The sequence below is a fragment of the Podarcis filfolensis genome (assembly GCF_964270895.1).
Source record: "Podarcis filfolensis genome assembly, chromosome: 3".
In the NCBI taxonomy this organism is placed as follows: domain Eukaryota; kingdom Metazoa; phylum Chordata; class Lepidosauria; order Squamata; family Lacertidae; genus Podarcis; species Podarcis filfolensis.
The window spans coordinates 17,565,035-17,579,714 of NC_139606.1; the positions used below are offsets into that span (position 1 = coordinate 17,565,035).

The 14,680-nt window shown below is 43.6% G+C and overlaps 1 protein-coding gene across 1 annotated transcript; it reads left to right on the forward strand.

Annotated features, from left to right (window-relative positions):
* Positions 1 to 254: 254 nt before the first annotated feature.
* Positions 255 to 14,324, forward strand: LOC310759717 (prokineticin receptor 2). Its single transcript, XM_083607360.1, has 3 exons — positions 255 to 646; positions 4,211 to 4,853; positions 12,531 to 14,324. The coding sequence occupies exons 2-3, from the start codon at positions 4,360 to 4,362 to the stop codon at positions 13,222 to 13,224; spliced, it is 1,188 nt and encodes a 395-aa protein (XP_083463486.1). The 5' UTR covers positions 255 to 646; positions 4,211 to 4,359; the 3' UTR covers positions 13,225 to 14,324.
* Positions 14,325 to 14,680: the final 356 nt, after the last annotated feature.

The window sequence follows — 14,680 nt, forward strand, 5'->3', positions numbered from 1 at the left end:
ACCAACATACAGAAACCCTAGAAATCTCAGTGCTTCTCTAAAATGGTTTCAGTCGCTGAGAATTGTGGTTGGGGAAATCATATCACAGTCAAAGCTGCTGTGAGAAGGGTAATTGTTTTGGGGGAAGGGAGAAGGGAGAAGGGTATCACAGCTGACAACATTGAGCCTAGTGATCCAGTCCATTTGTATTTGTCCGATGAAATGATCGGTGATCAGGTGATCAGGTTTTGCAATATGCTTTCGTATAACGAATTCAGAGATAAAGAGCTCTGCTTGTGTTCTGGAAGATCGTTCTGAATATAGAAACGGAATCTTATGCATGTCTACGCACATACCCAGACACACATAGGGAAGGGGTGTGTGACTTATTGCAGACTGGCTCTTTAAAATTAGATCTGCACAGGAAGCGTAGAGATGCCTCCCACAGAGAAAAGGATTTAGATTCAGCCACAGAGGGAGGCAGGCTTCTGATTTCTCTCAGCTACAAGGCAGATGTGCGATTCCGTCTTTAGTCCTGCACAGCATCACTAGATAACCTTCAGTGCTGTGCTTCCAGCAGGACTGCAAGCATTCTGTGGAGCGTAGCATACTAAGAACTCAGCATCTCTGCACGGCATCAAAGAGACGAAGCATAGCCTTGGAACAGGTAACGTCTGATTTGTACTTTTAAAAAATGCTGCGTTAATTATTTTGCAAGGTACAGGAAGCTGATTTGGAAAATTTATAAACTCCTAATTTGCTTTTTTAAAATAAATAAATAGCTGTACCTATCAATTGATTTTGAGCTTGGATGTTTTCTGCTGTTCTTCTGCAGCAATTTGGCACACACACCTCCCTAAACATTGTCCTGGATTGATTTCTAGAAATTATTTACACCCTGATCCTAACACATTTCCTTGGTGGGGGTGGCGAAGGTCTCATTGTTTTTCGTGAAACTTACTTCCAGATAAAGCTGCTTCAGCTGGCATTCTGAAGACTTTTCAATTACAAGATTTATGCTAGTCGCCAGCAACAAAAAGGCAATAAGCATTGTGGGACCTCAGAGACATCAGTTTATTGGGCTGCCCACAAAAACCGATGTCTCTGTGAACCGCCAAAAATCCTCAAAGATTCTATGCTATGTTATCATCAATCATCACTGTTGTTAGCATCTTCAGGCTGATTTTGGTGAGGTTTGCTAACATAAATGGTAAGCGTGCATTTGTTCCTCTGAAACAGGATAAAGAATTGAACTTTGCCCGAAGAAGTTTCCTCTGGAAGGGAAGAAAAAATCCATCAGCACAGCTGCCTTGTGAACACTGATGTGCTTCTTCAAAAACACTGTTTGATGGTTGCAAGCGGGAGCTGATCTCCCCTGTTGTGCAGGCTTTCCTTTGCTGTCTAAAAAAAAAGTCATGCTGTTTAGTGGACATTGTTAAGCAGCTACTGCCAACAGCTGCTTTTCTCAGTTGCTTTTTGGCATTTTTGTGCGCACAGCTTGGCATCCTAATATTATGAACCCAGAAGCAGGTCCATTTCCAGAGATGGGTTCAGAGTCTTTAAAAGTATGATGGTGTGCTTCGAGGCAAAGCGGGTACGGAGACCAAAAGAAATTGTGTTGCTTGCTACATGTAAATAAATAAACCTTGCAACCAGAGGTTGCAATAATAATCTTGATGATTATTATTTCTAATTATACTTTACCCTCCAATCATTAAGCAGATAAAGCTCATTTAAATGCCTCTCTGTCCTTTCCCCCTTTTCCTGGTGAAGCTGGCATGGTCTCCAACCAGGAGAAGCTGACAAAAGGCAGCACTTTGCCAGTCTGCATCGTAAATAAAGTGGCCCTTTATTGTGTTGCTTTCAATGTGACCAAACCAGACTCAGAAGTTTGCATCTCATACGTTTGCGAATGCAAGAAAAATTTCTGACCCATCCGCAGAAGTAAATGATACGTACCATGTGAATTAGCAATGCACAGGTTATAAACAAAGCCTGAATTGCACAGGTCAGTCGGTTCTGTGCATTGCGCATCCACGCAACTGCCGCCAAATAACTGCTCCAGGATTTATGTGCCCATCCAGTGCTGCAGATGTCCATCATCACTGTTGGGAATGGGGAAACCTTCCCCTAGGCAGGGCTCGGTGAATGAATCAGAGCCATACACAAAACTTCGGAGCATTTATATTTTATCGAGGAGAGGCTGGAGAATTGAACCTGGAGGGGCTGGGAATTGAACCTGGAACCTTCTGCATGCAAACCAGATGCTCTATGGCTGAGCCACAGCCCATCGACATATGCAGACATGGATACAACTCCTTTATCTGCCAAAGCGGGTTCTCCTTCATGGAGAGCACGTGTTGCGGTGGGAGCAACCATGACATCCCCTGTTGCTGGGCGGGTTAGTTTGGATGGCCATGTATTTGATTGGACACCTTCAGTTGTTGCTGGGGGAAATTTATTGTTGCAATTTTATTTGATTGATGGGGGTGCTATATATGTTCCCTGTGTGCAGCGTTGAGCTTCCACTTTTTGCTGCGCACATCGGATTACCCCCCTCCCTTTATTTAGGGTTTGTTCGCGCTGACCTTGCTATGCTTGTCATGGGGTTGTCTGCTTTGGGGCAGGGGCCTGGTAGGAATTTTTACCATTTGGCTAATTGGCTGGTGCCATTTGGGTTCTGCCTACTTCGTAGCAAATCGACACAACATGTAAGGTTGCGGTTAGGTAAAGGTAAAGGGACCCCGGACCATTAGGTCCAGTCGTGGCCGACTCTAGGGTTGCAGTGCTCATCTTGCTTTATTGGCCAAGGGAGCCGGTGTACAGCTTCCGGGTCATGTGGTCAGCATGACGAAGCCGCTTCTGGCGAACCAGAGCAGCGCACGGAAATGCCGTTTACCATCCCGCCGGAGAGGTACCTACTTCTGATCGGCAAGTTCTAGGCTCTGTGGTTTAACCCACAGCGCCACCCACGTCCCAAGGTTGCGGTTAGGCATTGGTTAATTTTTGGTTGGTGGAGGGGGCATGGATTGGCTGTGCTTGCCCCTCCAATGCTGCTGCTGGAAGGGTATTCCAGTAAAGGAAAACAGGGGCTCGCCATGCCTTTGTCCGAATCCCTGGCAAAGGGCTAGGGCCACGCAAGAGCCCCAGGGAGCATTTGGGGAGAGGTCAGAGCCTGGCGCCCAGCTTTATTCTCTCCCCAAAATGGTTTACCCTTACTGACTTCCGCACGGGTGTGGTTGTTTGTTCTGTTCCTACCTCCAAGTGGGAAAAGGTAGTCACTAACCAATGCCTAAGCAACCACTCACATACTGTAATTCAATAAGGTTGTGGCCAAAATTATGCCAAAAACCAAAACCAAAATTATGTGTGAACTGTGTTTTTTTTCGGGGATGTCTTGGGGGTCCTCAACACACAAATGTGAACCTGCAAAAAACAAACAATCCCCTGCGGTTTGTGGTTTCAGATTTGTTGTTCTGCTCCCTTGCAAGCTAGACTTCCTAGCATCCCTGAGCCTATCCTCAGATGCATGCTGAACATCAGTTCTGCTGATTGACCCAAACCAAAGCTTATGGCATTGCACAGTTTAGAAATCTGGCACTGTGTATCTGTTTAACCATTTCCAAAATAATAATAAAAAGCCTTGTTGGCGTGAGATTGCTTCCACTCAATTTAATTACTTATAACATTCCAAAGTGCACAAGATGCACTTTCTCTCAAGACGCAGTTTCTCTCTGAGCCCTTAGCAGACTGTAAAAGAATTGAAGGAAAAGTCCATGACATGTGCTCTGAAGTGAGGTGACACAGTCTAGTGGCAATTTCCAGAGAGGCAACTGAGTAAATTTGTTACTGTGTTGGCAGCCATTAACAAGGCAGTATTGGTGACAACACAAACATCTGGTAGCTTTACCCAGCTCTATATAATTGCTACACAAATAGATAGAATAGAAGGAGCATAACCTAACCTGGAAAATATTTGCTTTTACCTCTCTCACCTACCCCGATATGTTATTTCAAAATGCTACTGTAAAGCACTGCATCTCAAATATTTATTGCGAGTGATATACCGGTAAATGCAGAGCAGTTGGAAATATTTACACATGGGCTGCCAAAGCGTTATTCATTTCCCGATCTATGGCTCTCAAGCAGAAGTCTTTAGCACAGGAGTACCTCTGCTTTCCCATACATTTGCTGCTCCCTCTGATTCTCTTTTCTATTCTGATTTTAAAAGGTGTGGAATGGCTTGGTTGCTGTCAAAGATCCCAATTTGCAGAAGTGCAAGCTCTCTTCCCTGGCTGGACCTTCCTGGGAGATACTGAGAAGACAAAAGCTCACAACAGCTTCCTCGTGAGATAAGAAGAGACTGACCAGAGCAACATCATGAGGCATGAATGGCACCCTACCAACGACACGCTCGCGAGCACCAACTTTGCTGCGATATACAGCCACTTCAGCAGAGACTTTTCCTTCTCCCCAAACTACACTTTCCCCTTCAACTTCAGCTACAACGACTATGATCTACCCTTGGACGACGGCGATGACGTGACCAAGACCCGCACTTTCTTCGCCGCCAAGATCGTCATCGGTGTGGCGCTGGTTGGTATCATGCTGGTCTGTGGCATCGGCAACTTTGTCTTCATCGCTGCTCTGGCCCGATATAAGAAGCTGCGCAATCTCACCAACCTTCTCATTGCAAACCTGGCTATCTCTGACTTCATTGTGGCCATCGTCTGCTGCCCTTTTGAGATGGACTACTATGTGGTCCGGCAGCTGTCGTGGGAGCATGGCCATGTGCTCTGCGCCTCGGTCAACTACTTGCGCACTGTCTCACTCTACGTCTCCACCAATGCGCTCTTGGCGATTGCTGTGGACAGGTAAGGAGGATAATTGGAACTGGGTTTGCCTGTAGCTAGAGAGGGTGGGATCTGCCAGTCTCTCATTTCCCACGTCTTAAATTCAGTTCTCTACCTAACTTTTGTTTTTGTTTTCTTCTTCAAAAGCCTCGGCATTTTGGTGCAAATTCCTCCTAATAAACTCATTTTTATATGCAATTTTGACTGATGTATACATTTGTGCAAGCAAATTTCCTTAAGAGAATGCAATCTTGTATGTTATTTTCACTAATGTATTGATTTTTATGTGCACCATTCCCTAATATATGCATTTTTATCAACAACGATTCCTTGGAGAACCATATGGCAAAATTGCGTGAACTTCTAAGGGATGTGTATTTTGGTTCTATATTGTAGAATATATTTTAGAATATATTTCATGCACACTTTTCCCTAATATATGCATTTTTATCAACACCGATTGCCTGGAGAACTGCATTGCAAAATTGTGAGAGCTTCTAAGGCATGCTCATTATGGTTCTAGGTTGTTTCAGAAAGAGAAGATAGATTCACCTTTAAATGTGAATGGAATCCAGTCTCTCCCTCATCCCTACCAGTCACCAAGAATTCTATATTCCTGCTTAAGATCCTCATTATCCAAACAGATTTTCCCTTTAAAAACACATTAGCAATTTAAATACTGAACAGTTAATTAGGCACTTCTCTCCGCTTCAGAATCTATGTACATCGTGCTCCAAAATGCAACACACTTCACAGTGTACACACTTCACAACGTCTCAGAGGCTTGAGGTGAAAGGACTTTGTGACATTTTGGCTTAGCAGAGTGGATGATGCAGACTGTTTTCCCAGCAAAGGGGAACCTGTTTCTTCTTTTTCATTTTTTTGCAATTTAATCTTTATTGATTTTGCATATTAAGTCCATTCACCACGAAAAGAACAAAAGGAAAAACAAAGCCCATCAAATACAAAGAAAACGTTACATATAAAATAAAATCATTCCATACGTTAAGACCTCCCTCTTCCTCAGTATGGGTCCTTCATTTCCTTGTTGTCTGCATATTGTATGACCTTTAACTTATCATAAATTACCTATAAATTACCTATAAATTACCATATAACATTGCAGAAGTTAATCAAAGCATGTCAAAGATTTCATATATGGACAATGTTCTTTTAAATATAATTGGTATATATCCCATTCTTTATTAAACCTTTTTTTCTGGGGGGACGCATACCTCTTAACATTTTATGAATCTAAGTTTGGCCTCATTGAGGGGCAGTATTTCAATATGAGTAGGAAAATGAGAGTACCTCTAAACATTTATTTATTTTTAGAAAAAAGCACTGAACTTTTGGTTTGTCTGGTTCCTAATTTTTCCTGTCATCTTTGCCAATTCTGCATGATCAAATAATTTCGCTTGCCACTCCATTTTAGTTGGCATTGTATCTCCCTTCCACCATTTGGCTATCAACATTCTTGTGGCAGAAGGGCAACCTGTTTCAGCCCTGGGGCTTGTAATACTGTAATACAATAGAAGGATTTCCTTTTCCTTGCACACCTTCTCAGGCAGCCCATTGTTTTGCACCTCTGATCTGGACACGAATTATCCTTCCAGGTCCCTGTGCTCTATCTTTCCAGGCTGTTTTAGCCATCAGTTGTGGGGAAAGAGAGAGAAGGGGTACCAAAAGCAGGTTTAAAAGCCATGAAAGAAATACCTCATCTCTTAATCTTTTATTTAAACAAAAATCCAGATAAATAAATGCCTAGGATTTATTTCATTTCATTACTATTTAATATTAAAAATCGCTCTGCAGGTTAGCTTGTGAGCATGCAAGGATGCATTAGAGTGGATTATCTTTTGTTTCCAATTCAAAGCATGATTCAGCAGAAGCAAAAAAGATTTCTTTTTCAATTTATGAGAAAATTTAGGTTGAAGCACTGCTTCATAATCACTGCAAAGAATTTCAGTCCTGGGGTCAAACGTCTGCAATCAAAGCTAGCTTTTGCTGCATGTGGCTTATCCAGCCATCCTCTTATTTCATAAACGAGTTTCTAGTCATCTTGAAGTTTTAAAACAATATCCTCTCTGAGTGTGAAACCTGAGCATGATTTGAAAGAGAACTAGCAATAATTATTATTAAGTAGCTGGTGGGGATAGTGTATGCCATTAATATACAAAATTGACAAGCAGAACCAGAAGCACGCAGCAATTGGCAGAGTCTATGCTCCTTTATAAAAAGAATAACAATAATCATTTTATTATTTATACGTCGCCCATCTGGCTGGGTTTCCCCAGCCACTCTGGACAGCTTCCAGCACATATAAAAACATATAAAAAATGGCAAACATTAAAAACATCCTGAGCTTGAGGGTCACACAACTAGTATTTGTACTGAAGGGCACTTCCAAGCAGCTTGCTTATTGAGCATCTATCCTGATTTAGACCATGTTGCCTCAAAGCACTTTTTCCAGTGCAAAGAAGTGAAAGCAGATTTGTTGTACAAGACCTCCTAATCAACTGTGGTTGTGCAATCTGAATTTCCTGGCATGTGGTCAAATCCCACTCAACAGTCTGAAAGTGCCCCAAAGCCAAATAAACTTTGCCTCCTCTTTGCATAACAACCTAATTTTGACAATGTCAGAACGGCGTCTTTGGGGTTTACGGCGTCTTTTGAAATTACCAATAATATGGCAGACTTGTTGGCGCACAAACATAAACGGCCTTTGACGAATCCATTTCTACAGACTATTATTGTTTAGTGATCATATAATGGCCGTATCTTTGCAATATGGGATCGTAATCTGGAAGAGCGGCAATCTTCTCTCTCTCTCTCTCTCTCTCTCTCTCTCTCTCTCTCTTAGCCTGACTCAGCTCTGGAGAGACCAGTATTATTTTTGCAACTATGTTTTGTGTCAAGGAAATTTATTTTCTGAATGTTTTATATAAAAACGTAGGCTTGTAACAGCAATGGAAAATCTACAGTTAATGCTCCTCCATTGTAATAGGACACACTAATATATAAGAAATGTTTTTAGTATACAGCCACATATCAGGGGGAAAAAGAACTACACTGAGAAATGTCCAAGATTTTAATTCTGAAGTAGAAATAAAGAGTAACAACATGCTTCTCAAGTAGTGAGACTAGTAGAATGCAAAGTATTAGGCTTCGGGAAGAGAATTCAGTAGAGGTGAAAGTTTAAGGGGGGGAACCTAGTAGCTTAATGGGCAGTTTGGCTTTGTAAAACACCAATGTAGCTTTGAAAATGGTTTTATGTAGCATTCTCTTCTCTGATAAGAGGCCCGTGGTAACCTAGAAAGGGAATTAAAAATCACAGTGCATTCTGATACTTCTTCAAGAGCTAGTAGAAGTCAATTGCAAGCACTGATGGAACTGTCACCATCCTCATTGTCACTTCCATGCAGCGCTTGTTGTCTATTACCAGTTCACCTGCAGAGCAATTTTTAAGAAACTAAAGTCACAGAAGCTGAAATATTTCATCTTAAGCATTTTTCCATCTGGATTTTTTTTTTTAAAAAAGTTTTAAAATATGCTATTTTCATATACCCGTGGATTTTATCTCTCCCCCCCCCCACTTCCTTCCTCTTCCCCTGTTCTCCAGTTACCCAAACTCAGCTTCTATCTTCACCGACACCTGGATAGTCAAGTCCTTGTAGAAGAGAAATTCAATTTGGTACTCCTTTAAAGCCAAATTTGCGCTATCGAATTTACACTTTCCGAAACAATATGAGAACCGAGCACAGCTAGCCTTCAAAATTTGGACTCATCAGAATTTTGCAATGCTCCAGCCCAATGGTGTTTGCAAAACGTTAGAGGAAAGTGTGTATAATAGAAAATAGCATACGAAAATGCATTATGTTAGGGGAAATTTTGCTTGCAAAAATGTGTGCGTTGGTGAAAAGCACATATGAAAAGGTTAATCATAGCATCATGAAGAGACCACAAGGGTCATCTAGTCCAACCCCTGCAATGTAGGAATCTTTTGCCCAACATGGGGCTCAAACTCGTTACCCTGAGATTAAGAGTCTCATGCTTTTCTGACTGAGCTATAAAAAAATGCATGAAGCTCTATGCAGTTCCAGGGACACGTGGCGCTGTGGTTTAAGCAACAGAGCCTAGGGCTTGCCGATCAGAAGGTCGGCGGTTCGAATCCCAGTGACGGGGTGAGCTCCCGTTACTTGGTCCCAGCTCCTGCCCACCTAGCAGTTTGTAAGCATGTCAAAGTACAAGCAGATAAATAGGTATCGCTCCGATGGGTAGGTAAACGGCGTTTCTGTGTGCTGCTCTAGTTCGCCAGAAGCGGCTTAGTTATGCTGGCCACATGACCCAGACGCTGTACTCCGGCTCCCTTGGCCAATAAAGCGAGATGAGCATCGCAACCCCAGAGTCGGCCACGACTGGACCTAATGGTCAGGGGTCCCTTTACCTTTACTATGCAGTCCCATATGGTCTAACTCCTGTGATGCAATCCCTTGTGTACAGAGGGGAATTGTTGTGTACAGAGGGGAATTGTTAGAGGTGACAAGCGAGAGTGGGGGCTGTAGAAGGAGACACAGAGCATGGGTGATTTCTCATGCTGTGCCTATGGGAGAAGCAAGGGACCCCCTTAGAGTGTAATGCTGGGAGCTCCTCTATCTAGACTCAGGTTGTATATATGTGTAAATAAGGTAAAGGGAATGGGACGCGCCCTCTTGTGCTTGCCGATTGGAAGGCTGGCAGTTCGAATCCCCATGACAGGGTAAGCTCCCATTGCTCTGTCCCAGCTCCTGCCAACCTAGCAGTTCAAAAGCACGCCAGTGCAAGTAGATAAATAGGTACCACTCTGGTGGGAAGGTAAGCGGCATTTCTGTGCGCTCTGGTTTCTGTCATGGTGTCCCGTTGTGCCAGAAGCGGTTTAGTCATGCTGGTCACATGACCTGGAAAGCTGTCTGTGGACAAACACCAGCTCCCTCGGCCTGAAAAAATGAGATGAGCACCTCACCACATAGTCGCCTTTGACTGGACTTAACCATCCAGGGGTTCTTTACCTTTTTACCTTTTAATAAATCATATATCACAAAGACACCACAGTCTCTGCAGATCCTCATTTCCAGAAGGAAACACAAACCCTAGGTAGGTGCCTGGAACCCCTGGAATCTCTCACTGCGTGGAGATTGGGATGGCATTTAATACAATATATAGATATAGATATGGAAGGAAATGAATAATATTAGTAATGATACTACTAATGATACAGTGAAACATATATATACTTCACAGCCCCAATCCCTGCTCTTCTACCAATCAGCTGAGGAGCAGGGAGAGATTCTGCTGCACTTGAATGAGGTAGGAAACAAGGGGGAGCGAAGCCCTCTTTTTACCTTAACAAATGACCTCTGGAAGAGCCATTGCAAGATAGTCTTGAATGATCTCTCCTTCTTGGTTCCTCAGCTATAAGACCTTCTTACAATGGTGCTGCCCCAAAGACGGGAAAAGGTAAAGGTAAAGGGACCCCTGACTGTTAGGTCCAGTTGCGGATGACTCTGGGGTTGCGGCGCTCATCTCGCTTTATTAGCCGAGGGAGCCGGCGTACAGCTTCCGGGTCATGTGGCCAGCATGACTAAGCCACTTCTGGTGAACCAGAGCAGCGCACGGAAACGCCGTTTACCTTCCTGCCAGAGTGGTACCTATTTATCTACTTGCACTTCATGCTTTCGAACTGCTAGGTTGGCAGGAGCTGGGACTGAGCAATGGGAGCTCACCCCATCGCGGGGATTCGAACCGCCAACCTTCTGATTGTCAAGCCCTAGGCTTTGTGGTTTAACCCACAGCACCACCCAAGTCCCCCTTTAAAGGTAAAAAGTGGCTCCCGATCTGGATACCCCAAACATCTAAGAAGTGTTATGTGTGTGAAGAGCAAGCATCAAATAGGCTTTAAAAATAGAAGCAAATTTGGAGGGCGGGTCCTTGGGGCCACATTAAAACATTTAAGGGACTGTACGCAGCCTGCAGGCCACAGATTAGCCCCTCTTGATTTAAAGCCACATCCAACCACTTCAATAGAGGTCCACTTTGGGAACATGAATCCTGATATACTGTTACTCCTTCCTGCAGATTTCTCTGTCTAGATCAGGGTGAATGCTTATTTATCTTGGGCTTCCACCAGCTGTTATCAAAGGAGGGGAAGTTTCATGCTCACTCCCACCAGCTCTGCAAATAAGAGAAGCAAAATAGCTTTCACTCTTGTCAACCAAAGCACTGATGCTTATGGGAAGCTGTGCATGCAATCTTAATTCCCAGTGTCTTTCTTCCAGAGGAATTCTCGCATTCCTATCAGGCCCTTAATTCACAGACGCTGTTAGGAATCAATGCAAACCTCTTGCGTTTGCCTTCATGTGGAAATATGAACGCACTGCATTCTCAGTTGATTAAAAACATTAATCTTGAATAAGAACAAACTGTCAATACATGCAGACAGAATGTGTTTCAACTTCCCATCTGAGTAGCTGGGCAGCTACAGATAAGAAGTACTGAAAACAATTCACGTTACAGGAAAGCATCAGGTATAATTAGGAGTTTGCCTACAACCTTTTTCAGTGCAGGAAAGTAGTTTGCAGCCAATTGTTGCTGAAAGAAATGGTATGGAAAACATGATATTGCGTTATGATGAGCCACGACTGTAACACTACTCTGAAATCTAAAGAGACGGCCCCGGGTGACCTTGGGATCCACTGATTAATACAAGAGAAAATCAGGGCATTGGCTGAGTAAGCCCTATAACCTTTTCACTTTCCTGATGTCACAGGGCTTGTATTTTTTAAAAACATAGTTTGTATTTATAATATATATATTATTTTGCCTTTTCGGGTGCTTACCCTCTCAAGCAATCAGTAAAGCAACAATACGATAAGATTACAGACAACATTAAGTAACATTAAAATAACAGCAGTAAATAAAATCATTGCTAAAAAAAACCACCCAGAAGCAATCTAGATTTTTAATAATAATCGTAATAATAACTCTAAAACCTCATGTCATTATACTTTAAGACTTACAGTCTGATATGCTGCTTTGCACCATCAGCAGAGACACTCTCAGGATCAGGGGTTTGGGTTTCGATTGCAGGGCTATGCACCACCATCAATATTATGCCAGCCCAAGAAGGGATGTGGGTGATGCTGTGGTCCAAACCACTGAGCCACTTGAGCTGTGCCAATTGGAAGGTCGGCAATTCAAATCCCTGTGACAGGGTGAGCTCCCGTTGCTTGGTCCCAGCTCCTGTCAACCTAGCAGTTCGAAAGCACACCAATGCATGTAGATAAATAGGTACCACTGCAGCAGGAAGGTAAACAGCATTTCCATGCGCTCTGGTTTCTGTCACAGTGTCCTGTTGCACCAGAAGCGATTTAGTCATGCTGGCCACATGACTCGGAAAACTGTCTGTGGGCAAATGTCGTCTCCCTCGGCCTGAAAGCGAGATGAGCGCTACAACCCCATAGTTGCCTTTGACTGGACATAACCGCCCAGGGGTCCTTTATCTTTACCTTTGCCTGCCAGCCCAAGGGTATTTCCTCAACATTGATTATAGTGGTGGTGGGAGTTAAGAAAAAGACTTGCTATTTCTACCCAGTAACAAGTAAATATGATTTAATTGCAAGCCTTTCCTAACAAGAATTTGGAAACATCTGTCTTTTGCAGGTACCTTGCCATCGTTCACCCACTGAAACCCAGGATGAACTACCAAACAGCAACCTTTCTGATTGCCATTGTCTGGATCGTCTCTCTAATCATTGCCATCCCATCCGCGTATTTTGCGACGGAAACAGTATTATTCATGATCAAAAACCAAAAGAAAATTTTCTGTGGCCAGATTTGGCCTGTCGACCAGCAGATGTATTACAAATCCTATTTCCTCTTCATCTTTGGCATCGAGTTTGTCGGACCCGTTCTCACCATGACCCTCTGCTATGCCAGGATCTCGCGGGAACTTTGGTTCAAAACGGTCCCGGGCTTTCAGACGGAACAGATCCGGAAGAGGCTCCGTTGCCGGAGGAAAACGGTACTGGTTCTGATGTGTATCCTGACGGCCTATGTCCTCTGCTGGGCACCTTTCTACGGATTCACAATCGTCCGTGATTTTTTCCCCACCGTGTTTGTGAAAGAGAAGCATTACCTTACCGCCTTTTACATAGTGGAATGCATAGCCATGAGCAACAGCATGATAAACACCATGTGCTTCGTAACCGTAAAGAACAACACCATGAAGTACTTCAAGAAGATCATGTTGCTCAGATGGAGGTCCACCTACCATGGAGCCAAGTCTAGCGTAGATACCGACATCAGAACTAGTGCCATGCCTGTGACAGAGGTGGATTGCATTAGGCTAAAGTGAAATTTGGGCAGAAATCTCCTCACAGCAAAGATGTGTGTGGCCTCATGATTTCATCTGACTTTCTTTTCTTTCTTCACATGGGCAGAAGAACCTTCCATGTTCTCTTAGGCTAGTGGTGTCCAAACTTTTCAAAGAGGGCCAGATTTGATGAAGTGAAGGGCTGTGGAGGCCAACCAAAGGGCCAACCAAAGTTGTTGAGGTATTTTTAGGTATTTTACCCCAGGAAATGAACTGCCACAGGGGCCAGATTAAACCGACCAGCGGGCCAGATTAGGACCCCAAAACGGACTTTGGACAGACCACTGGGAAATGAAATTGTGTAGCCACACAAGCCACCCGATTTTGCTACATCCCAGTTTCCCTTTTATGAGACTATACTATTTACACTTGGCACTCTAAAAGCTCCCCCCCCCCCCGCAAGTCCTTAATCAAATAAAATGTTATTCTTACAAACACAGGATTCTATCTTGACTCTCGCCAGAATTTCCCGATTTTGTTTTGGTTTTTTCTTAGGATAACTGCAAGAAAACTCATGGTTTATCTAAGACAAACAGAAGGCAGACGAATGTCTAAGATCAGCAAGATGTTTTATGGATCAAATATTTATGCTTCACATATGCTTCCTGTATTTTCTGAACATGCCCAAGCAACTCCATATGTTTCTTCCTGATGGACACTAGCATTTCTGGAACCAAGCTCGCTTTCTGTCAAAAAATAATCTCTTCCGCAATAGTGTTCCCCACTTGAATAATGTTCTTTTATTACAACAATATATATATATATTATTTTTGCAGTACTTTGGCCCAGTTCGGACTCATGGGTGGAATGTTATTTTTTCTTGTATCTTCATGTTCTTGATAAATGGAGCAGTGACATGTTGCCGTAATCGGTCTCTTGAGTTCTTCGGATTTTTAGTGATGGATATATGCTAACTTACCTGTGCAAATGAGGGGGAAGTTGGATTCCTACATCTGTAAATCACATGTCCCAAAGTTTTCAGTACCGTGGTATTATTTTATGCTTGTGGTCATTACTTAATCAGTGGGGTCTGTCTGCTGTTTTAGGCTGCTTGGCTTATATTATTACAGGATATCTAAGCAGAGACAAGGGATGCGGGTAGCGCTGTGGGTAAAACCTCAGTACCTAGGACATGCCGATCGTATGGTTGGCGGTTCGAATCCCCACGGCGGGGTGAGCTCCCGTTGCTCAGTCCCAGTGCCTGCCAACCTAGCAGTTCGAAAGCACCCCTGGGTGCAAGTAGATAACTAGGGACCGCTTACTAGCGGGAAGGTAAATGGTGTTTCTGTGTGCTGCGCTGGTGCTGGCTCGCCAGAGCAGCTTTGGCACGCTGGGCACGTGACCCGGAAGTGTCTTCGGACAGCGCTGGCTCCCGGCCTCTTAAGTGAGATGAGTGCACAACCCTAGAGTCAGACACGACTGGCCCATACGGGCAGGG